Source organism: Python bivittatus, unplaced genomic scaffold (genome assembly GCF_059951505.1).
Source record: "Python bivittatus isolate LINGU-HERP-01145 unplaced genomic scaffold, Pbiv_v1 ctg000700_np1212, whole genome shotgun sequence".
Lineage (NCBI taxonomy): Eukaryota > Metazoa > Chordata > Lepidosauria > Squamata > Pythonidae > Python > Python bivittatus.
Genome location: NW_028277098.1, coordinates 37,092,914 through 37,117,340, shown reverse-complemented (window position 1 = coordinate 37,117,340; position 24,427 = coordinate 37,092,914). Strand labels below are relative to the sequence as shown.

At 38.9% G+C, this 24,427-nt stretch overlaps 1 protein-coding gene across 7 annotated transcripts; it reads right to left on the bottom strand.

The window, feature by feature from the left end:
- Nucleotides 1–9,522: 9,522 nt before the first annotated feature.
- On the bottom strand, nt 9,523–16,393 carry DIRAS3 (DIRAS family GTPase 3). Of its 7 annotated transcripts, XM_088153887.1 has the most exons (4): nt 14,168–16,393; nt 13,873–14,035; nt 10,688–10,805; nt 10,437–10,568 (listed from the first exon to the last, which is right to left on the bottom strand). In XM_088153887.1, exons 1-3 carry the CDS (start codon nt 14,369–14,371, stop codon nt 10,726–10,728), a joined length of 447 nt encoding a protein of 148 aa, XP_088010013.1. In that variant the 5' UTR covers nt 14,372–16,393; the 3' UTR covers nt 10,437–10,568; nt 10,688–10,725. The 7 variants fall into 7 exon arrangements, with proteins under 7 accessions (XP_025025864.1, XP_088010012.1, XP_088010011.1 ...); XM_025170096.2 differs by having other exon boundaries at nt 9,523–10,805; nt 14,168–16,383; XM_088153886.1 differs by lacking the exon at nt 13,873–14,035 and having other exon boundaries at nt 9,523–10,805; nt 14,103–14,271; nt 14,374–16,383.
- Between the last annotated feature and the right edge of the window lie 8,034 nt (nt 16,394–24,427).

The following is a 24,427-nucleotide window of genomic DNA, read 5'->3' as shown; positions in this document are numbered from 1 at the left end:
ATAGTTTCTAATTAAGCAAATTAACGTCTAAATTTAATCTACATTTCTAAATGTTTGGTTGACAGCTCTGCTTGAGTTACTATAAAACCTCTCCATTATTACCAGATACAGTATCTCTCTAATATCCTCATGTTTGTACTTGCTAACAATTGTTTTTAGTATGAATCAATAACCCTTCAGTGCTTTCCAGAACTGAATCACCCTCTTCTATGTTCTTCTACAATTACTTGTCTTCCCAGAACCCATATTATTTCATATGAAACAACATCTGGAGTTCAGCCAAAGAAAATACTGGCATAACAAACCTAAAAAATAATACAACTAGCTTCAGCTGTACTTTGGTTTGGATTTACATGGTAGTCCTAGATGTATTTTTTGTAAAGACAAGTTTTGATTTACCAAAATAAATATTAAAGCAGTTTTCTAAGAATACGTTATATTTCAAAACAAAACATATTTTAAGCCTCTCACTAGTGTCTTGTGAGTTTATGGAGAAGTAACAAATTAATTTTTAAAGATTATGGATTTAAATCAGATTTTGTAATCTACTTGAGAAATCTTGGATATTAGTCTTCCAAGTAGCAACTGTTATTTGACAATATCTCATTTTCAAAACTAGGGAAAGTCAGATAAATGTCATAGTTGAGGCTTACCTAGAGATGGGAATACCCAGACTGTAGGATATAAAGGCTAATGTACTGCATGACTCCAGTCATTTTCTTTTAGCCTAATCTACCTTACAGGATTGTCGTGAGAATAACATTGACAAGTGGGATGAATTGCATTGAGCAGCTGGAATGTCAGTGGGATAGAATTTATAGTATTTGCTGAGGTCCAGTGTTGACAACACAACATCTCATCTGTTTTAATTTTAAAAATATTCCAGAGAAAGGAGAAATATGTGTACCCCCCAAACTGTAAAACATACACCTACAGTTATAGGTTGACAGCCTGTCATGGTATTTTAGGAAAGAAGGAAATAGCTTTACTGGTGATGCCTCTTACATTTTATTTATGTGCTCCAGCTTTGAAATTTAAAGGGTAACTTCAGCATGATAAAAAGTTCTACTTAGCATCCAAGATAGTTTTCTTCACTTTGATCCACTCCAGATGTGTAAATTCCACTACTCCCAGCCAGTATAGTGCTTCACAGTTACCTTTCCTTAGCTTTCTAGTAACTAACTTCCACCAAGACTCATAACTCATAAAAGCTACAAAAAGCCCTACCTGTAGATAAAAATGGAATAGAATGATGCCTTGTTTCCAAAGATATCACTTTCTTCAACTTGGTGTCCTTCAGAAATGCTATTTTCTGGTAGTTGTACTCCAACATATTTGGAGGGCTCCAGATTAAAGGAAGCTGATCTAAAGTTTTTTTTTTTAAATTTAAAAATTAAAGTCTCCTAATTGGAATAGAAGGATTCATCTTGTTATGATGTCATGAGTTCTATTTACTGCATGTACAGATAGCATGAAATGTTTTCCTCTATACATCACACACACTTTCAAAAAGCATGTACTTTCTGGAGGAAAAAACCAAATCACAATGTTGTTGCAAGGGATCTAAAAAAAACAAATCTTGAACTCCTACAACCAGAAAGTAAGGGCTCTGTGATGTTGAGTAATGAAAAGGCAGTCTGAGACATGAGCTAGAAAAAGAAGCAGACATAATAGGTTTGGCTGAAGGCCAAATGTAATGGGAAGAAAGATCAAGCAGTGAATGAACTAAGGAAACAGCAGAGAAAAATAATTGTTACCAAATCAGAGCTTTGAAAAAGAAATTCATTTCTAGCAAGTTAAATATGAGAATTTTTCAGAGGATGCTGGGTAATTCCTCAGAATCAGGTGTTAGGAGAATGAAGATATCCTGGACCTGTCCTTATTTTCCACACAAGTCACATACAGTGGTACCTCGGGATACGAACTTAATCCGTTCCGTGACTCTGGTTGCAACTCGAGTTGGTCTCAAGTCGAGGTAAAGTTTCCCATAAGGTTCAATGTAAATCCGGTTAATCCGTTCCGCCCTCCGAATTTGGTCGCAACCCGAGGCAAATTTCCCCATAGGGTTCAATGTAAGTCCGGTTAATCCGTTCCACCCCCCGCCCGAATTTGGTCGCAACCCGAGGCAATTTTCTCTTCAGAGCCTTACTCCTGCCAAGCCTGCTCTGCATTTTCTTTGAAGCCATGCTAACACGCATACCAAAACCTTCGCAAAACACCACAAAACACACCACAAGCCTCACCGAATGTCTCCTTGCTACCGTGACCTCGCCCACAGGAAGCCGCGACCACGTGCCAGCAGGGAAAATGGCCGCGGATCCGGTTTGTAAGTCGAGGCGAGTTTGTAACCCGAGGTAAATTTTTCCTGCCGAAGCTGGTCGTAACCCGAAATGTTCGTTAGTAGAGGCGTTCATAACCTGAGGTACCACTGTATAATGATTTGCTTTGGGGCTATGAAAAAGAAAATGAACATATTAGATATGTTATGAATGAATAAAAATAAGCCAAACTTAGTATTTTCCACTCAAAGAACAATTTCTTTTATAACTACTTGGATTCTTCTCAAATCAACCCATCACATACACACAAAGATGTATACCCTTAATTTTGCTATTCAGTTGGAATCAAATCCTATTTCCTTTTAGTTCTAAACTGTTTAACCAGGTTCACTCAAATCACTGGTACATGCTTATCAGATACCAGGTGCCAAATGGGAACAAATACCTTTCTAATGTGACTGCCTTTCTATATCTCTGTGATCCCTTTGACAATACCGAAGCATTCAGGATGGAAGTATTCTTGTTACTGTGACATGAACACATTGATTTATAAATGTTAATAAATTTATAGGAAGGTCATTCCTTCTATGTGTTACTCCATGTAAAAGAAGATAATGAGGGACAATATAATATGTTTTCTCTTTTGGCAGGAATACCATGTATCAAAATGACATTACTAACAGAACTTACCGTATTTTTCCGACAATAAGATGCCCCCATGTACAAGACGACCCCCACTTTTCCAACCCAAAATTAAAAAATCAATATTTTAAAGATAGCGCAGGACACATTTTTATTTAGTAATTAGTTAACATTTACCTGATACACTTGGTGGGAGGAGGTCCAAACCGTCTCTCTGCAGCTCTATTTCCAGGCTCCTTTGCATAACTGATTACATTCAAGCACGAGTGAAACTGCAGATAATTCGTCTCTGCAAACAGCCTTCCTCTAATTGGTTTGTTCAGCATCAGCTGACGTCAGTTACATCAGGCTCGTGATTGGAGGAAGTCTGTTTGGGAGACAAGCTATTTCACTCGTGATTGGAGGCTAGCAATAGGAGGAAGCCTCTCTGCAGAAACAACGTATGGGCAGTTTTGCAACCGCGCGATTCTCGGCTGACTTACTTGAATAAGACGCCCTTCAGTTTTTAGGGTAAGGATTTTAGAAAAAAGTACCGTCCTATAGTCGGAAAAATACGGTAATTATGAAAGAGCAAGATGGCCATTCCATCCATTTCTGATGGCCCTTTTATATGTATAGAAAGCAAACAGAGGGCGTGAAAATACATTGCTCTTTCTTAAAATTCTTCTTGTATAGTAGGAAGGATACTACAATCTAAATTACATCAAGATTGATATGGATCATGATTCATAGGACAGAAACAGTGGTTTTTGTTTTTGAAGGGAGTTATTTTTTAGCTGGTTTCAAAAAAAAAAATTATCCTTTTACAAAAAAGGTCACTGATGCTAATCCTTCCCTGGAGCTTTCAATACCAAAATGTCTTGTTTTATACTTTGTTCCTTGAGTTTGACTCATTTGATGACTTTGATGTTCCATGACTAGTCTGATGATTCTAATTGACCCACCTACCCCCTTACCACCCTAATACTGGATTACAAATGAATGTACATGGAAGCCGCTCTGCATTAAAACAATATTGCCTTCATCCTACCATAGCTTGCAATGTGAAACACAATGACCAAGCATACCTGAAAATAAAATCCTGTATTGTCTTTGTTCAACATGGTATGGATTACCATGTTATATAGGATTACATCTCCCATGTTCCCAGAGTATCCTACAGAGCAATGTTTTTCAACCTTAGCAACTTTAAGATGAATGGACTTCAATTCCCAGAATTCCCCAGCCAGCATTCTGGGAGTTGAAGTCCACTCATCTTAAAGTTGCCAAGGTTGAGAAACACTGCCATTGAGTAACCTCTGCAGTCACGTTTCTTCCTCCTTCTTCCATTTTTTTGTTTAAAACTGCCTCTTTTTGTGTAAATCCTTCTATTCTTCCCATTTTCTTGTTTAGGTTTATTTTGTTTTTACTTTGTATCACCTCAACTACTTTATAATCCATGGGGAATTTTTTTTAAAAAATTCTTGTTTGCACATCATAGCAAAATGATCAGGGTGTTTATTACTAAACATCTGAATCAAGGATTAAGAATCTGTGCTCCCCTGGATATTGCTGGACTCCAACTCCTATCAACCTCAGCTACCATGACCAATAATCAGAAATGGTTGAAGTTAGAATCCAACATCAGGAAAACCAAGGGTTCTTCAGCGCTGATATAAATCTGACTGGAGAAATGTAAAAGTAAGGGTTAATGTACAAATATTAGCATAGGATAATGATGGACAAATGGAGAGATGATAAAATGGTGGATGTTCTTCTGCTATATCAAATAAAGCAACAAACACATCACTTTGTTCAACTTAAGGTTGTTTTTCTGTATAAAATGTGCCTGTTAATAGTTTTACCAGTAAAAATATATATAATAATGAGGGAATGGAAAGGAGAAACTTGAAATCAAATTATAGCATCAGCTAGCATGAATCAAATAACTTAACCACATGGGTACAGAAGAATCACTGCAACTGTAATTAAATGCAATAACATTAGATATTAAAAATAAAAAACAGGAAATAAAAACAAACCATGGGTCTAATCTTCTGACTTTCTTGTGGACCCATGTTATATCTGGATTTTTGACCTGAAAAGATTGCCACCACTGAGGTTTGCAGCCAGAAATCTGTATTCAAACAAATTTCCAGGACTGAGGTCGGCAGATAATGTTAGAGTAAGAAAGAATCTACACAAAGAAGTAACTTGACAGGCTTCAGAAATAAGTAGGTCCTTTGGAGAAATCTATCTGACTCATGTTTACGAATTGCAGTGGATCGAAGGGACTAGGCCGTGAAAATAATAGCAAAGTGTATGCATAAAGCTGAAATATGACTCAGCTGCTACCACATCATTAAATCAAGCTATCAGAAATATGGATTTATTGTTCAGCACATTTATTTAAAAACAATAAACAAATAGGCCTAAGTGGAAAGTTTTCCAACCTGATTAGGCGGAATGCAATTTTTAAATGCCGCATTTGAAATAATTGAGCCGTATTTAATATGTGTCAACTCCATCAGTTTTTATACGCAACAACAACTTTACAGTAAACTTTACACTTTTTCTATAGTTCCTGAGTTTGGATGTTTTTGAAATAGTGAAAGAATAAGACAAATGAAAGAGAGAACTCTGTTTAAATACAATTATTTAGTAACCATGGGTTTCATGCTCTTGAGATATCAGTGGGATCAATAGGACTGGGAATGGACTTTGTCATCAGAAATAAGGGAATCCAATGCATCCTTGGCTACTATGGGACCTAGTTTAGGGTTCAGATGCAGCTCCTCACCCCGAAAGGTCTGTGACAGTTAATCCAGTGTGAGCAGTCCTTTTTCATCATAATGGGATATAAAGGTTTTGGTAGAATATGCAAAGATATGCCTCTCGTAGAGTTGAAGAAATGTCTATCTTTTCTGGTTTATTTCCCCGTATAATTGTTTTTCTCGCATGTCGAGAAATTCCTTATGCAAAGCACAGACTTTCCTCAGTAAAGCTACAAATGAATTGAACTACCTTAAGTCTTGAAAATGTAACAGCCCAGATGGAGGCAAACTGTTTGCAACATGGGTAAGGAAATTTGTTAAGGTTACGTAAAGCTAAAACAAGTGGGAAAACATATTAATATGATGATTAACAGTTAAACTTTTTTTCAAAGAGAGGGACATAATCTACCTTTTTGCAAATGACACATAACTGTTCTAATATTAAATAATTAGTAATATTACCAGCAGATGGCCAGAAACTATAGTTAAACTGAAATCTTTTTTACAATAATTACAGGAAGGTTTTTCTGAGCAATGCATACCAAGTTACAGTTCTTCTCTGCTGAAAGACCTAATGGGAAATGCAGAGAGAGGGAACTAGGGTCAACTGACATGGGGTGACGCTGTGGCCAGTATCCAAGGACTGTAACAGTTCCAAGTATTACTCACATATTAACAACAAACATTTTTTGAGGAATTATATACATTGGTTCATTCCATTTACTTATTTTATCCATTTTTACAAATAAAAACAATACATATAAGAAAGAACATAACTGGCAGGAAGAAGAGAGCACCAACTATAAGCCAGCCATAATAAAAGGGGCTCCACAACCACCCCACTGCAAGGCCTGGGAGAATTATACCTTAATTTATTTGAGAAATGTGGATGTTGACTGGGAATTTCTGTATCATAGTGCTCATGTGGCAATGTTAGCATTGCTTCCCATCACGTGCCAGAGGAATTATGTCTCCAACGTCTAGTGATATGGAAAGCTTTGAACTTCAGACACAGGAAACATTACTTCAGCATTGTTTTTTAACTTCTCAAAGCTGCTATAAAACAGAAGAATGGACTGGGCTTTCTGGGATTCATTTTACAACTACAAAACGAAGTGTCAATATGACAAACCTTCAAACCAATCTTCCCCAATTTGATGTCTTCCAATCTAATGTGTTAGACCACAAATTTTATGGTGGCTGCAAAATGGAGTTGCAAGCCAATGCTGGAGGGTATTATACAGGGCAAGGCTATTTCAGTTGGCTGTACGTTTCCTGGTGCTTTTTATATTGTATTGTTTTATGTTTTGTTAGCCACAGAGTCACTAAATTGAGATGGGTGAGTTATATAGATTCTTTAAATAAATAAAAACAAATGACTATGAGTCTGCTGAAGCACAAAGCATGATTAATTAGCAAATACTCCTGCTTTGTAGCTTATGATGGTGCTTGCAGTACAGGTTTACCTATGATTATCTTAAATATGGTTTATTTAGCCCAATTGTCCAAGTTTGCTCAACACATTGAACCATAGCAAAGTACATGCTAGGCTAAAATGGGGCTGGTTAGTTTATGGTTCTGAGGGCTGTGCATCACTTAACGAGAACTGAAATGGCTGAAGCTTGCCAATTCTTCCTCTTAGATTTCCTCCTTTGTCTGAAGGCTGTAGCACTGAAATGCCATGATTGTAGAAACCTAAGATACGTTTTAATACCCTGCTTCACAATTCACAAATGGAGGGAGCATCATAATTAACTCTACTTTCACATCCACAGATGTGCTGCAGACTGAAACTTACATCATCCTTCTTAAAGCTTTTCCTCCTACTTTACAGCCTACTCTCCACGTACAATTCTCATGAGGTCAGCTATGAAACAGAATACTGCATCAAAAAGTCATTGGAGTCACTTACCAAGTTAAAGCACAAATTGTGGTTTACAAGCCACAAATTCATATTCTCTAAAGGCAAGAAACAAGAACATCCAGTTTACCAGTGAGGACTGCAGAAAACTAGTCGGTAGAAATATCCTTTCTTTCCAGTTGCTGGATACTAGATCTATAAAAACATTAATCATGTTGGATGGATTTTTCCCACTTCCTAGTTGACAGTCATCAATATCAGCACCTTGCTCCCCTTCTTCCATATCCATCTAGCTAACACTGCTGCATGTGAAATGCCCAAGAGCAGATCCTGCTTTTGTAGCTTAGTTTACAAACCAAATTTAAATCATAGGAATTCAGATGAACCAGTAAACTTTAGCTTAAGAAATGTGCAGTCAAGGCACATGTAAGAAAAAGAACATATGAATATTTAGCTTATTCTCAGACCAGTAAACCATGATTTGACCCAGTTTGCTACTGGGTTTAAATACTGTGCTAAGCCAAAACAAAGAAAAGAATAAATTACAGTGCAACATAGAATTACATAATGGTTTGTAAAGTCTGGTTTACAATGCAGCATATATGAAGTGGGCCACTATTTGTGCTACAAAACATGGTTAAAACAAAGCATAATTTAGCACAATGGGTAAAAACAACTGTGATGGCTGGTGTGGGCCTTCCGGGCTGTGTGGCCGTTCTCTCTGTGCCCAGGAAGCCCAGCTCTCTCCTGAGCACAGAGAGAACTGCTCCTGTCTGTGCTCCTGCACTCTGAAGATGCCGGTCACAGGTGCTGGCGAAACGTTAGGAAACAAAACTTCCAGAACACGGCCACGCAGCCCGGAAGACCCACACCAGCCATCGTATGCCGGCCGTGAAAGCCTTCGACAATACAAAAACAACTGTGTCTAAACAGAGAGAAATGTATTTGAGGTAAATTATACTGTCTTTAATAGCTGTGCAGAAAGGAAAGGATTTTTTTACCCTTATTTGATAAGTCAAGTCTGTCATAATTCCTTCTTCTCTATTTTAATATCATACCTTTCATTTGCAAAGTCCAGAAAGTTAAACTGGTTTAAAGCCAATTTAAATCCCATTTGGCTATCTGTAGCTTTGTAAATATTTAGCAGTTTTATTACTTCAGGATCAGCACTTTAAGCAACTGAGGTGGTAACACTACCGAGGCATCCATGACAGCAGTTATAATTACTGCTTACTATGTTCTCCATGGTAATGTGTTAAATGCAAAAAGTACATTATATATTCATTATAATACAGGTGATTTTTGGAATATGGATTCCTTTTTATTTTTCAGCTATAAATAAATTATATGTACCAATTGGCAGAGATTAGGCATCCATTTGGTAATAAAATGTAAAATGAATTCGTATGCCTGCATAAAATGAATTTGCTACCCTGCATTTGTGCAGTATTTTAAGTGGCTGTGGTTCAGATTCTATTGGTATATAACAACTTTCTAGAGAACATGTTTAAAAAAAAAAAAAGATTGTTACTCCAGATTTTTGGCTAGCAAAATTGAGAGTAAGTGCTCATTCATTGTATGGAAATCCAATCTTATCACTAACCTAAAACGGAGCAATACAAGGACCACACCATATAATGTCTGGGGCTACAGAATATATTAAGCCATAATGTAATTAGTTGGGTTTTTGGTAGGATGTTGTGTGAACTGAGCCATGGTCCATAAACTGTGGTCTACAGCTTAGTGCAACACGTGTTTAGATCTATCCTCATGGATCTACTCAGTAAGCTAAAACAGATTGTATTACAACATATGTTCAATGCCAGCAGCATTATGAGATAGATAGAAAAGGGTAAGAGACACTGGAATACCAAGTTCTTCCCCCAGCAACTAAACCCACTAAATCTGCCTTTCTGGAAAATCAAGCTCAGGCAATTAATAGTTAGGGAGTCAACAGATACACACTAAGAACTCATTTAATTTTAATCATTCACATAAAACCTTGCCAGTATAGAATTACCACATACAAAGTTTTACATATAATGTGGAATAGTTATTTGAGAACAAAGTTTCTTTCCTGTAAATATACATATTTGAAGGACCACCATAAATAATACAAATAATCTATAATAGCTAGAGAACTCCGGTTAAGTTGCTATCTGCAAGCATTTATTTTTTGCTCAAAGTATATGCAAGCATTAGACAAACTACTGTCTAACTGTACTGGCTTACTCAGTAGAATCTTGTTGTGATTTGCTCATTTGCATTAGTATTTGTGTAAGAGGGAATATGTTGCAAGTTGAAGAAAAGATAAGAATGCAGCGGTACAATGCAGGCTTTATTTCACTTCTTATCATGCACCTGACCACAGAACATTATCCAGTGCTAACACTGGTTTGCAGGGGGCACAGATGATGCTTGTGCAAAATGAAACATGCAAAATTCAACTGCCATTAAATAAGACCCAACCCATATTTAATACTAACACTTTAAAAGGTACCCTTAGCCTCTGAAAATCTCTATATTCAGGATTTTCTCTGAATAGATCAGTATGTTCTGCAAGATCAAGACTACACTTATTTTAGCCACACAGGTGCCACGTGTTGTGTATCACATCACAGAACACTTGCTTCTCAGTTTATCCTTCTTTCGCTGCTGCTTTGATTTCTTGCCATCTACCTGCAGACTTACATTTCTTCTCTTTTCCAAATTAAGGAGCTCTTCAAAAAGCTCCTGCACATTGTAGTTCATTTTAGCTGATGTCTCCATGAAGGAGCATTTCCATTTAGTGGCAAGGACTTCTCCTTCACTGGTGCCCACTTCTCTCTGGGTGTCATCACTCTTGTTTCCTACCAGCATAATTGGGACTTTCTGAATGTCTCCTTTGATCTGACAGATCTGTTCATAGATTGGTTGAAGCTCTTCTACTGACTGCCTGCTGGTAACCGAATACACCAACATGAATGCATGGCCTTTAGAGATGGAGAGTCTCTGCATGGCAGGAAACTGGTGGCTTCCAGTGGTGTCTGTGATCTGAAGAGTACAGATGTTTTTGTCACAGCTGATCACTTGGCGATAAGTATCTTCAACAGTGGGGATGTATGTCTCCCGGAAGGTCCCCCTTATGAAACGAAGTACCAAAGAACTCTTACCAACACCAGCAGCTCCAAACACAACAACTCTGTAATCATTACTTTGCTCTGGCATCCTGCTTGTTCAGCTGGGAAACAAAGAAGAATCCTGAATTTACATGCCCCTCGGTGAACAGGCCTGTCAAGGGAAAACAACAAGTTAGGTATGAGCAACTAAGGTTCCAACTTGCAATTAAATTCAACAACACCCTTCCTTCTAAAACCTTAAACATCTTCTATATTATGAGCAAGGGATATGGTGTATAGGGATGACCCTGCCATTAGGCAAAATGAAATGGCAGATAGATACTGGGAAGAATCACCAAAATATGAGAGAAAAAAACCTGAGAGACACGTAGCCCACTCTATACCCCCTACTACTAGTCCACATCTTCTAAAGTAGATGCCATCCCATTATCACTGTGGGAGACAGTTTTAATTGCAAGTCCAGCTAGCTTTTCTAGATGAAATTATGCCATCTGTTCAGGCAACAGAAATCTCAAACCATTCTTGAATGTTAGAAAACCACAAGTTTCACTTTGTAGGTGCACTGTTTTGTAAACACTGGGATATCTAACTCACTTGCAGCTAGACGTTCCTCCTTCAGGAGAAAAAGGATAATTGCCAATCAGAATGGAGATCAGCCAGCTCTCCTCACTACAGTATTGTTCTTCTCTCTCCAAGTAACTCATACACATGAGCTGGTGCAAAAGTTTAATGCTACAATGTCCCCTTGATATAGCTTTCCTTTTCCCAGCTATCATCTACTCTATATGGATGAGCTTTAAAGCTTTAGCAAGAGTTAAATCTTTTGGAAAAGAGACCCATAGTTAAAACTTAAATACTGCTCAAAGAATAGGAGATGCTTTAGACTTAGAAACTACTAATGCTTAAGGAAAAGAACTGTTGGGGATTTTATCCAACAGTATAGATTTGCCAGCTATGTACAGTATAGGGGTGGAAGCCTCTCATAGGGGTCTTGTGCTCTGAACATCTTCATACCAAGACAAAATTCAGTAGATTGCATTTATAATCATCCAATGATCATTTGGAGAAATGCCATTGCTCTCAATGGCCTAAAAACCCTGCTTCCTAAACTTGTCAGTTCTAGTCTGTATTTCCTATACAATATTTTCTACAGGATGATCCCACCCCGGCTAAGTTTTGGCAATTCTGTACTTACAAATCACTGTACTCTGTCATGACAATTGAGCTGAACTGAACAATGCAGTGAAAAATGTAGGATGTGAAAGTCCAGAATTTGAATCCTAACTCAGGGCCTTCCCCCACTATTGAAGTACAGCATTGTCCACCATCCCTGCATCAGCAGAAAAAAATACCAGCATGAAATCTGGTGTCTCCACTGCCAATGCCTACCTGCTTCTATTCCTAGGCAATGTCACCCACCAGATAATAGGTGACAAGGCTAAAAGATTTTACCTACCTGGAGGCTCTCCTTGTAAAGTGCCAGAAAAATTGGGGAAAATATTACTTTAATGCTGATAGCTAAGGGTGACTTAAGCTTTTCTCATTCATGAAGACAACATTATGGAGACACAGCAAAAACAAAAAACCAAAAATGGTTGTCACCCAAGTGAAGACACAGTTTTAGCTGAATCCAAGAACATGTTGATTAATATTGAGGAAACCATGCTTTTTAAGACACTTTTTCCCAACTTAATGCTCTCCAGAGATATTGGAATTGCAGCTCCCACAATTTGGACTTGGTGTGAGAGAATTCTGGGACTGCAATTCCACACACTGGAAAGGTCTATAGTTTAGCCAGTCTTCACTATCCCGAGCCTTTTCTTGATGTGCTGAATGTAATTTCCAGGTAGCATAACTACAGTAGAGGATTCTGGTAGCCAAAGTCCACACATTTTTAGGGCAATCAAGTAGGGGAAGTTTGCTCTAAATTCACAGGAAACTGCCTTATAGTTGTTCAGACTATATGTTAATCTAGCCCAATTTATCCAAGGGTTTCCAAAGTTTCAAACACAATTCCTTCCCATAACCAGCTTTTTGTAATTGGACAAACCAGAGATTAAAGCTGGGAACTACTACATGTTCTTAAGGCTGCCATATTTGGGCTACAGAGACTGATATAACTGAGGGGTAGCAAAGACTTAGTTTTCTGTCCTATAATGTGGTTTGTTATTTTAATCCTCGATATACAAACCTACCCATTACAGCTTAGGGTTACATGAAAACTAGGTTTATAAAAGGTAAACAGTACCTAGGCCTAGAGCTAAGCCTGACTCCTGATGACTACATAGATACAACCCTGCAGTCATGTTAGCAACAGGATGGAAGTGATTTGTGGCTCCCACCTTTGGGAGACTATAGCTGTAGGATTCACTCCCTGGTGGCCACCCATCCAACTACAAACCAGGCCCAGCCCTGTTTAGCTATATGACTTGCTGGTAAACCACATTTAAAAAAAATAAAAATGCACTGCAGGTCAATTCTTCCAGAAAAGAAGTGGGTGGAGGAGACACCACAACCTCTGATACTAACACCTCATCCTCAAGCACAATATTAAATGTTCATAAAATTAAGTTTCTCAGAAACGAAGAGGAATTTCCTCCCAAGCAACTGGGCTGAAATACAAAGAGTTTATAGACACCCGCATAGTGTGTGTTTGTGTCTCTCCCCTCCACCCCCGCCCCGTTTTTCGCTCACACCCGGAGTTAGCGCCATCAAAAAGGGAGAGCGGGAAGAACGCCCAACATCTAACCCGGGTCAGCTTGGACTCCAGTGGGGGCAACGCACAACGGAGGCAGAGATCTGTCCCACCATCCTCCAGCCGAGAGTAAACAACACGTGTTCTTCCATCCCAGCACCTGGGGAGTCAAGAAGGCCTGCCGACAGCTCGGTAGACCAAAGAGCGAGGCAGCTTCGGAGCGGGTAGCCCAGCAAAACCTACACACGCACCCACACCAACCTCGCGGCCAGCCAGAAAGGAGGTGAGCGATGTCTCGCGCCTAGGAAATCAGGGTCCGGCTTGTTTTCGCCTCCGCGCCTGCCAGAGGCTGGGGAGGCCAAGCGCTCTCCCCACGACCGGGCGTTGGCAGGAGAGACACTCCCTGAAAATGTGCTCCTCCGGGGAGCTCGGGCAGGGAAGCACCATCACGCCCCAGGAGAGGGTAACTTCGCGGAGCAGCCCCTCCCTGCGCGGTATCAGGTAAATATCGGTATTTATTTACCCCGGCGGCGGCTGCAACAGCCTCGCTTTTCTCCGCTGGCCAGCCCCCTCTTCTCCAGCTCCGTACGGAAAGCGGAGCGGGCGGCCAGGGAAGAGATCAGCCCTGTGTCACCTTCCCGTTCATTCATTTTTTCCATGGAGTGGAACATCCCATTCGCATGCAGCTAGAGTATAACGATTATCATTAGCAGCAGCAGCAACAATATAATTAACCATTAAAAGGATCCAAACCTGGGGAGAAGAGAATGAAAAACAAAGCAAAACCCAGATTAAAAAGAAAGAGCTTCGTGGGGAACCTTTTCTCCGTTCAGAGTGTCTGCGGGCGGGGAAGATTCCATTCCTGCTTCGGTTGAAGTTCTTCGGGTGGCGGAGGGACGAAGCGGCGGCTGAGCTTTTAAACCTAAGGTCGGATGGAAAGAAGCAATTAACGCGGGGTCTTCCAGCAGGCGACGCCCCCCTTCCCTGTGCAGCGGGCAATTTCTCTGGTGCGCCAGCGCCATACTTTGGTAAGTGCTGCACCAGTTGAATTATCTGCTTGGTCATTCACTGTTAAAAGCGGAAGTACAATCACAGGAATGAAACTGCAGCCGCCTTATTTTTTTTAAGTGTTCTTTTTAAATAATAAAAAGGTATCTAAAATACTTCCTCTTCTGAATTCTTGCAGCCATCCCAGATGCACGTTTTAAAACGAAATGTTAACAAATCTGGCAGATCCTAGAACAACATTTAAGCACCGCTGCGCTTGAAAAAAGACAGGGGCTGTGTTCCCATGACATACCCATGGTTAATTTAACCAGGATTTAGTGAAACCATTTTACTAGGTTCACAGCACACTGAACAATGTATTCACAACATGGGCAGGGCTTGCACAACCTACTAGACTAAAATGTGTTTGACTAGTTTGTGGTTCAGTGTGTCATGCAAACACAGCTGGTGTGGTGTAACAAACTGCATTAAGGAGTTTATCTTGAGTTCCCAGGGTTCATGAAGCAACATGTGTTGTTTTCTCAGCAGCAAGGCAGCAGTGCCTTCTTCCAGGGTATTTTTCAACTTCCCAGTTAACTCAAAAACATGGGATTTCCTAGAGGTCTCCCATCCCAGTTCTAAACCTGCTTAGCTTGAGCTCAGTCAAAGTCAGTTAAGTGCTGCCATCTGCTGTGACCACATTAGGAACATCTTCAACACCAAACTCATCCACTACAAGGTTCACTGGGTGACTATCAGAAATCAGAAGGAGTCTGGTAGCGTCTTTCCAGATAAAGACATTTTATTAAAAGGCATAAGCTGTTGTGACCCATAGCTCACTTTGTCAGAGTAGCTGAACTGATGTACTTCTGATTTTTGGCTACCACAGACTAACATGGCTCTCCTTCTGCAATGTCTACAGTGGGTGACTATCAATCAAGTTTAGGAACCACCCCCTCTTCCTATCTACATAGGCTGGGAATTCTGAAAGTTGTAGGGATGACACATTGGGAAGGCCCCAGGCTGGAGAAGGGTGAACTTTGGACCTTTTTTCCCTCTCCCTTTGTTCTTCACTTATTATTTCTATATCAGTAACATATGTAGCATTTCTCAGGTGCACAGAGAAAAATTAGATTTTGAGGTCTAACATGGCTACGGAGCAGAAGGAAGGGAAAACCACAGCAGAGAATGATAAATGTGGGCAAATACAGGCATGCATATAGAAAGTTTGAGTATATTTAGAAGGAGATAAATCAAAGGCTGGCCAGAAGACAATCAGCATGAAGAAATGAGTTCAACCTCATTGATTGATTGATAGATAGAACCAGTTGAAATAGGAGCCGGTCTGCTTTCTCAGTGAGGATATGTCCACAAATAATATAGCAAAAAAGATTAAAATGAAAGGTACAGATGATCAATATCTGTAAAAGTGGGCAAACATTTGAGGCACAGCTTTTCCACCACAAAAACACATGTATCGACCAGAAGAGCAACATCTGTAGATTTTCTGCTTGTCATGTTGCAGGTGATCCTATATATCATAAACAATACTCCCTCCAAATTAACCTGAGCTGGTAGGAGTGGAGTGCTATTGCTAAACAGCATATTTCCCTTTAATTCTTACTCATGGATTATTTATTTGCATTTAAAAAGCAGACAGATTAATTACAGATCTGTATCTTGGCTTGATTTTCCATAGTTTTCTATTATTTATTATTCAGGGCAGCTGCACTTCTTCAGCTACTAAAAGCAACATGTTTAGTTGTATTTCCCTAAAGTGTAGATATGCTATATCCATATTATTTCCTCCCTTACTATCCCCAGGCTAGAGAAAGACAATGTAAAATTTCTGGCTCTGCTTCCATTTATGTATTGCAAAACATACATCCAGACTTAGGCACTTCATTTAAAGGCAGAGATTAGCAATTTTCTTTGTAGGGCGCATCCATTTTTTAAAAAACTTAGTAGTAAACCATTGCTGCAGGTTGGGACTGCTTGCCTTTCTAATTGGCCCACCTCCTATGCTTTAACAGCTGCCTGACATGCAAAAATTACTATACAAGGGAAGAATTGCAGGCCAATATGTTGGAAATTATGGGAAGGAATCCTAACCTAGTTTGTCATTATTTGCATATAGGTAGTCCCCAGTTTAAGAATGAGTTCCATTCCCAAGGTCTGTCCTTAAATCAAATTTATATGTAAGCCGGAACAGTATTATTTTATAATACTGTATTACTGTGTAATGAACTCGAACCATTGTGTATTAACCAAATCATTGTATATTTAACTTGATTTTTGCTGCAATAGGCTCTGTTCTTAACTATGGGTCATCTGTAACCCGGGCTTATTTAACCTGGGGACTTGCTGTATTTGTTTGCTTGTTAAAATCAGAAAGAAAAATATAGTTACCATTATACTATTATATAAGGTTACTTGGGAATGGAACTCATTCTTAAACTGGGAACTACCTGTATGCAAATAATGACAAACTAGGTTAGGATTCCTTCCCATAATTTCCAAAATATTGGCCTGAAATTCTTCCCTTGTATGGTAATTTTTGCATGTCTGGCAAAATGGCTGTGTGGGGTATAATCAGGGGGATCACATCTTGGTATTCTTGGCGTCTGCAGGAAGAACCAAGAGCTGTCCACAAGAGTTTAGAAAACAGTGCTAATCAACATAAACAACTAGTGTGCAGGAGTCAGATTCAGCGCAGGAAAGGTGCATTAGATCAGAATATCCATATAACCCTTAATGGGTCCCCCAACCTTTGGGGCAGTGGGCACATCTGAAATTTTGAGACATGCCATGGACACTTTGCTAAAGAAGATGCTTGAGTGGGCTACTAAAGTGAGCATGGCTGTTCACAAAACAGCCATTTACCTGGAGGCTAACTGGTGAAGTTGGCTCAGCCACCTTCTCTGAGCAAAATGTTTTCTACCTACTCAGCTTATATGTGTCTTTTTCTCTGAGCAGGTGAAACTAATCACAGAAGTCACTCACTCTTTTTCTAAGAATTCCTATAGGGAATCTGGAAATATTCTTAGAAACAGATTATTCTTGGAAATACTGGAACTTGATAGTGTACCTGCTTCCTATAAGATTTCTTTCAATTAAAGTAATAATAACAATATTATAAAGTCAGGAGTGGCCTGGCAGACACCAAGTGCAATCTATGTGTTAATTGATGAATGGGAACTATGTGGAAGACACTCAGATGATGTCTACTTCTTTTCCAGTATTTCTACTGGTGGTATATAAGAAAAAGTTAACGTTCAATAGTTAGTTGTTGATTCTTCCCACTGCTAAAACATCCTACTATTAGAAAAACTATTGGTGATGGAAGATTGTATGAATGCTTAATAGGAAGTGATTTTGTCTAGTCACACATGTATTCCTCCCTAATAAGCTGACCTACTATTGTAGCACCAATCTATGCAGAGGCAGAGGTATCAAAGTTCTTTGAATTGATTGGATTTTATTGGAGATTGCATCATCTCCTTTCACCTATGGGCAAATGGAAAGATATAGATAAGGGAAAGGGCCCCCACAGGTGGTCCCTGTTTCTCACCTGGTTTGTTAAATAAGCATTTGTGTTTAGGGGACAAAAGGGAATGTCCTAATTAGTTAAAATTCTCTTCTGCTCAGCTAGAGGCAACAGAAAAGCTGATCCATGGAATGTAGTCAACAGGTTCCATAGGAGAGAAAGGAGAAAGTATGGTGACTGCACTGCTAAATATTGTTCAGTTGACTCTTTTCACTTAAGAGAACAGTGTGGGAGAGCAGTTAAGTTATTGGATTAGGACATGTGAGACCCAGGTTCAAGGCCCTAAGCCAGTCACTCTGACTCAACCCAACTGCCTTCAGGGGGTTATTATTCTGGGAATAAATTGAAAGGAGATGCCCATATAAGCCATGCTGAGTCCTGGGGAAAAAAAGGTAATAAATAAATACATTTCTCAGTCTTTACCATCTGTAGTTTCATATTGCAAAATTAGGAATGGTGACAGGATAAGCAAACATGGTCACTCCTTAGACAGCATTCGAGGGGTTATTTATTCCTGCAAATGTTGCAGCTTAGAAATGCAATGCTCTCAGTTGTAGTCATTTATGCTTATTAATTCTGTGCCCAAATCTGTTTTGCAGTTTCCTAATGTTTTCTTCCCCTTCTATTTTTCTATGTTATTCCCAGGAATTAGACTTCCTTTAGGTGGTGTGCTTTGACCTCTATTGTTACAATATAGGGTGTTAATTTCTCCTGGTTTGCAGCCTCCCTGGTTCTTCCTGTTTCCTCATCTGAAACAGCCCAAAGGAAAGAGATTCTTGATTATGTCTTCTTTGGGATTGAACAGAAGCACGGTCATCCAGGGAGGCTGAGACTGCTGAAGAGTGGATGGTACAATGAAACACTTTTTATTTATTTTTTTCGTCCAATTAATGAGGATGGGGAGAAATGCTGATAAAATGATTGATACTGCACTGTTGTAGACCTTTCACTTTCACTATAGCTCTGAGAGCTATAGATTCCCAGCATATGTGGCTTCAGAATAGCGTTGATTGAAGTCTTCCTGCTGCCTTAGGAAAGTTCTCACTGTTAGCAAAAGAACTCTTGGATCTGTCCTCATTACACTGAATGTATCTAGTGATTCTGTATCCAAGAATGCTCATTTTTAATAGTCAGTCCTTTTGTATGGGAGGGAGTTTTTCAGCTGCAATTCCCAGCTGGCTTGTGTTGGAGGGAAAACACCAACCTTCAATTAACGTTCAAAAGACAGCACAAATGTTCAGTAGAAAACTGAAAATGGAGACTACTGTAAGTAGATGGGGGAAAATGGAAACTATAATGGGAATTTAACTGCCATTTTAGTTTGAATTCTAAGCCTGTTCAGCCCAATTAAATTCCTGAGATGTGTAAAGATAGTACAAAACAATTAGAGTAAAAGGCTCCAAAACAGAATTATTTTTCTTTTTTATACTACAGTCTTTAAAGCACCCAAGAGCTGGCAGCATTTACTGAATGTTGCTTCTTTCCCTGCATGCTCCAACTGCTACTTCATTGGCCTTGAGTGGCTGCATTATCAAGAACATTAATTTTAAAAGCTAGCTTACTTTAAACATTAACTTTGTAACAGGTATTTTTCAGGGCTGCATATAGCAAAACTGTGGCTTCCAAATCTGCTGTTCACCTGGATGAAGATGGGAAGATGTGATGATGAAAGGAAGCTATAAAAGCCTTAAACACACACACTTTGGCAAGGAAAGAAAAGACCAAATCAAAACACTGCATGAGTTCATGCAATGCGCAATCCTGCCACCATAAAAATGGATTGAACAGAGGCTACAGAAGAGGAACAGATTTTACTGGACAAAATAGAGGCTGAGGCTGATCTGAATGTAGATCTGAAAATGGACTTTAAAATGCCAGACTACAAGAGTGACATGGAAAAAGATGCCACGTTGGATTTACAAATGAAACTGGCTGATGTCCTAACAATTAAAGGGGACGTACAAATAATAAATCAGAAAGTGACTTGGATAGCTTGTAAAGCTTGGATTTACAGAAGAGATGTGTTAAACTAGTGAAGGAGGTTCTGAGAGGAGACAAAGAGAATAAGATAAGAAACCAACTTGTGGGACATTTTTTGAAGGGATTAAAGATTATGCTTTTTAAAAGTAACCGGAACGAATATAAAGTGGATTTATTTGATCAGGGTTAAAATATATATGTTGTGGTTTCTGGTAACTCTTAATGGAACTTTTTTTTTGACCAGAACTGAATGACGAGGCTTTAAAGGTTTGTTTATAGATATCAGATAAGATATGGGGAGAGATTTCCTTTGCTTTATTTTTTAGAGAAAGTGATAAGTTGACATTTAAAATGGATTTATTTGATTAAGGTTAAAATATATATGTTATTATTTCTGGTAGCTCTTAATGTACATTTGCTGATCAGGACTGAATGATGAGTTTTTAGAATTCGTTTATTGATAAGGGATGAGATATTGGAAGAGATTTTTTTTTTTAATTGAAATATTAGAGCAGGTGTTAAGTTACTGAAGTTGTTTATATTTGTCTGGGGGGAGGGGGAATCACTTTATATGTCTTTTTTTCTTTTTCTCTGCACTTTTTTAATATTCTTAGTTCTTAGTTTTTTATTTTTGCATTTGTAAACTTTAATAAAATTATTTTTTTTAAAAAACAAATCAGTGTTCAGCCCTCTCTCCCATGCAAACCATTTCATGTAGTCCTCAATAAAGTTGGACTTTGGAACCATGTCCTACCAGATGCCGTCTTGATCTTTTGAAGTACACTTCCCTTTACTCCTTGCCATTGCTGTCTAAAGTCCAAAGCATTTGGAAGTCATTGGATTTCTTCCACTTCTACTGGATGATTTTCACACCCTGTCTGTAGGATGGAGACCCCTTGCCCACATTCATCCCTCACTGGTATTTTGATACTAGCTGTCAGCTCCTATGATCAAGCTCCTTTAAGTACTGTGTGGGCTCAGTTAGCCTGGTCACGATCAATGCTGATTAATCTTGCTGCTGGCTTTATCCCCAGAGAACAGGAGGACATAACCATGGTGACTGAAAGCCTGTCGTGCATGCCCTTTGAACAGAGAGCTTTTCTACGCATTGACACAAGGATACAGGAAAAGCCCACTCCCTCCCTTTTGATGCACACAAATGTTTATAAGCATCTTCTCCCTTATGGAGTTACTGATATGCTGCTGCCCCCCCTCCGCCCCCCGCATCTCCCTCTGTGCAATACCACCTTGTTACTTGAATGAGGAAATAGTTCTCCCTGCCTCTTTCTGGCTAGAGAATAATATCCAGTGACATCATTGTTAAAGTGCCCATTTTGTATAAAATGAAGGTTGGATTCTCTGCCTCCAGGGGAGCAACATGACATGAATTTAACAGGGGCAGAGTGGATCGTTCCAATAATCAGAAGGTCTCCTTACATTAATTTGATTAAGTTTTAACAATAAAGTTAGTGTGGCTTTTCTTAGAATTATGTAACAATTGTTGCATTGAAAAAGTGCCTCAAAGTTTATGCACATTTTAGCACACAATCTCTCTCACATTTCCTAATGGAGAGTATTTTTATCTCACAGAGCACAGGATGTGTCAATAAACTTGGTGTACCTATTGATTCCTTTCTTTTAGGTCCGGCAATTAACCCATACCCAGAGATGGATGTTAGACGTTTGCATTTCCAAACAAATTGAGACACTGAGTAGCTGCAAGTTCTCTTTACCCTTTTTGCACTGATCCCTTCTTCTGCTTCTCCCCCTCTCCCACAGATATTATTTCAGCTTATACAGCCAATAAGGAGAAAACAAAAAAGAAGAGGGGATGTTTGCTGAGTCCCAGATTCACTTATTACGCTAATACCAGTCTTCCTTCTATCAAGAGACCTTTCGCATGTGGACTTGAAGACCCAGAATTGTCAGAAAGGACAACATTGTGTAGGGCATTCAGGGAGCTGAAGCTCTTAGGGTGGGGAAGACTCTGATCAGATACTGAATCACAAATTAGTGGGTTCACCCAACATAAGTTGTTATCTAACAAACCACATTACATCTTAGTGTGATGTGTGAACCTAGCCAATTGTGACTTAGCCCAGCAGTTCTAAGGTACAAATCAATTTCTAGCGTATAGATTTCCTGTTTTACCATGAGGTGCTGAAAATGATATACTGTACCCCCGTTCCCACAGTACATTTAACTGGATCAATACGGGTTGGGGTTAGTGGCCTGTGAAAACACCAGAAAGGGGTTAGTTGACTTAATCATCTAACTTCCAGGGGATTAAATTTACAGTAATCCAAGTAGATCCAGTCATACATAGGATTACACCTACTCCAACCAAGCAGCCATTTTGTAATAATACCAAATTCTGGTTGGTTGTTTCATTTTGTGTATTTAGTCCAACAACAACAACAACAGCTGAAAAGAAAGTTTATCTGGAAATACAAGCCTCTGTAATGCAGAATTCACTGCTAAGTTCTGGTAGTTCAAAATATGTCTGCATGGCTAGTGGGGAAAGGGCTAGTGATCAGTTGAAGATTTGCAGGTCGTCTCCTGGTGCTCAAACTCATAGCTCACCAGGCGCTTTCTGGAGGACATAGGCAGGGGCTCCATTACCCAAATGGTGACTTGATTCAATTGGCATGACAGGATGCTGTCAGAAGCCCCATACGAACTGGATTAAGCATGCTATGGAAACAGACCCTACGCTTCATCACTCTGACAATCCAGGGTGATGTACCAGACATTGTTTTGACAAGAGGGGTGCAAAGTTTGAATCCATGCTGAGCCCTGAAGCTCTTTGGCTAACCTTGTGAACATTCTAGTCTTCTGTGTAAGCTATTTTATATTAGTAAAATATATGCTATAGCAGCAACAATGACCTGCAGGTACATGTCTCATCACCATGCTTACTATGGATTATTAGGAGGAGCTTTGGACAGAGGTACAGAGTTTAGTAATCCTAAAATGGACTGCACAGTTGCTGTTACAGCAGCACTGGAAGGAACAGAGATCATTCTGATTGAACTCCACTCCATTTTAGATGTCTAGAAGAATTAGGAGAGAAATAATTTATTTGCTGCCATTCTGCTCAGCACCTAAGCAACCGTTCTTCAAAAATTATGGGGAACCCAGATGAGAAGAATTTAAATAAAGGAAGGGCAATGAAGCATCTTTACTCTTCTCCTGTAACAGTAAGGTGTTTTTGCTAAATCCTTGCTAGATCTAAATCTTTTTGCTATATCTAAATTGTTGTGTATGTATTTGCTTAGGTTACTCCTAAAAATCAAGCTGAGGGCAGCAACAAGGTGGATGAATCACTAGTTCTTAAACTAAAGGAGAGGAGCAAGACAAGCAGAGATTTAATGTGCCTTGAAGGAGACACATCATACTTTGGCCTTCAAATTGTAAGGAAAAGGATGTTCATTCTAATAAGGAAAAGTCAGGCTCATTTAATCCTGGGGGCTCGAGTAACGAAAGCATCCAGAAACCATGGCAGACAGGTTTTTGAGAGAGGATGGAAGGTAGCTGTCTTATCTGAAAGCGGAAAGAAAAGGCTTTAACATATTTTTTTCTGTGCCACCACCATCACCACAATCTTGTCCTGGGACGGATTTCAGAAACCTTACCCCTTATTTTTAAATGTATTTTAATATTATTTTTCTCTAAGAGAAAGCAGTTTGTACAACTTTGACAGCTTTTTTTAAAAAAGTTCTATATTATGACTGGGTTGGCCTACAGCATCAACACAGTTTTACAGAAGTGTGCCATATAAATGGAATTACAAATCAGTGGTTTCATGTTTTAAAGAATGTTGTATTTGTGTCTTCCAATGTTAAGATAGTAATTCATCAAAAAATATTTCTTTCATGATTATTGGACATTTTAGCAAATGTTCCAAAAAAACCAAACAAACCTAGCTCTCATTTTTTTAAATGCTGGAGATGTAATGCATTTGAATGAACTTTAATCCATATGATTTGGACCTGGTTTTTGGTTGTCCTGTGTTGGTTTAAGATTTGTATTTGTATTTTTTTGATTTTGAGATGAGAATTAAGGTTTGAACATGTGAATGTAATGCTCAATTATGGACCAAAAATTTGGAATATGTCATCTGTAAGGAATTTTGGATCTATCAGACTTGGAGTGTAGCAAAGTAGATAATGTGCAATTGGGAAAAAAAAGCTATCACTCCAGATGTAAAACGCTGGATTGAGGAAATGTTTGTTTTCAGCCTTCCAAATGGCCCTTTGTAGAGGCAGTGGAAATAATGACCAATATAAGTCGGTGTGATTGGCATTTATTCTAAAAATGAATATTTATATACATTTTGATGTATTTTTAGGGTTTTTTCCCCTTTTCATTCTGGCAAATAAAGGATTTTTTTATTCTGAAACAGATTAAAATGCAAGGCCACTAGGGTTCTGTAGCTGTAGGAGAGAAGGTTTGGATCCCAACTTGTCAGATTTAAGAATAAACACACTGAGTGCAAGAAGTTGTTTGAACTAATTCAAAGCCTAAAGCTTTAATCAAGCAAAAATGGCTCAATGTACTTCAC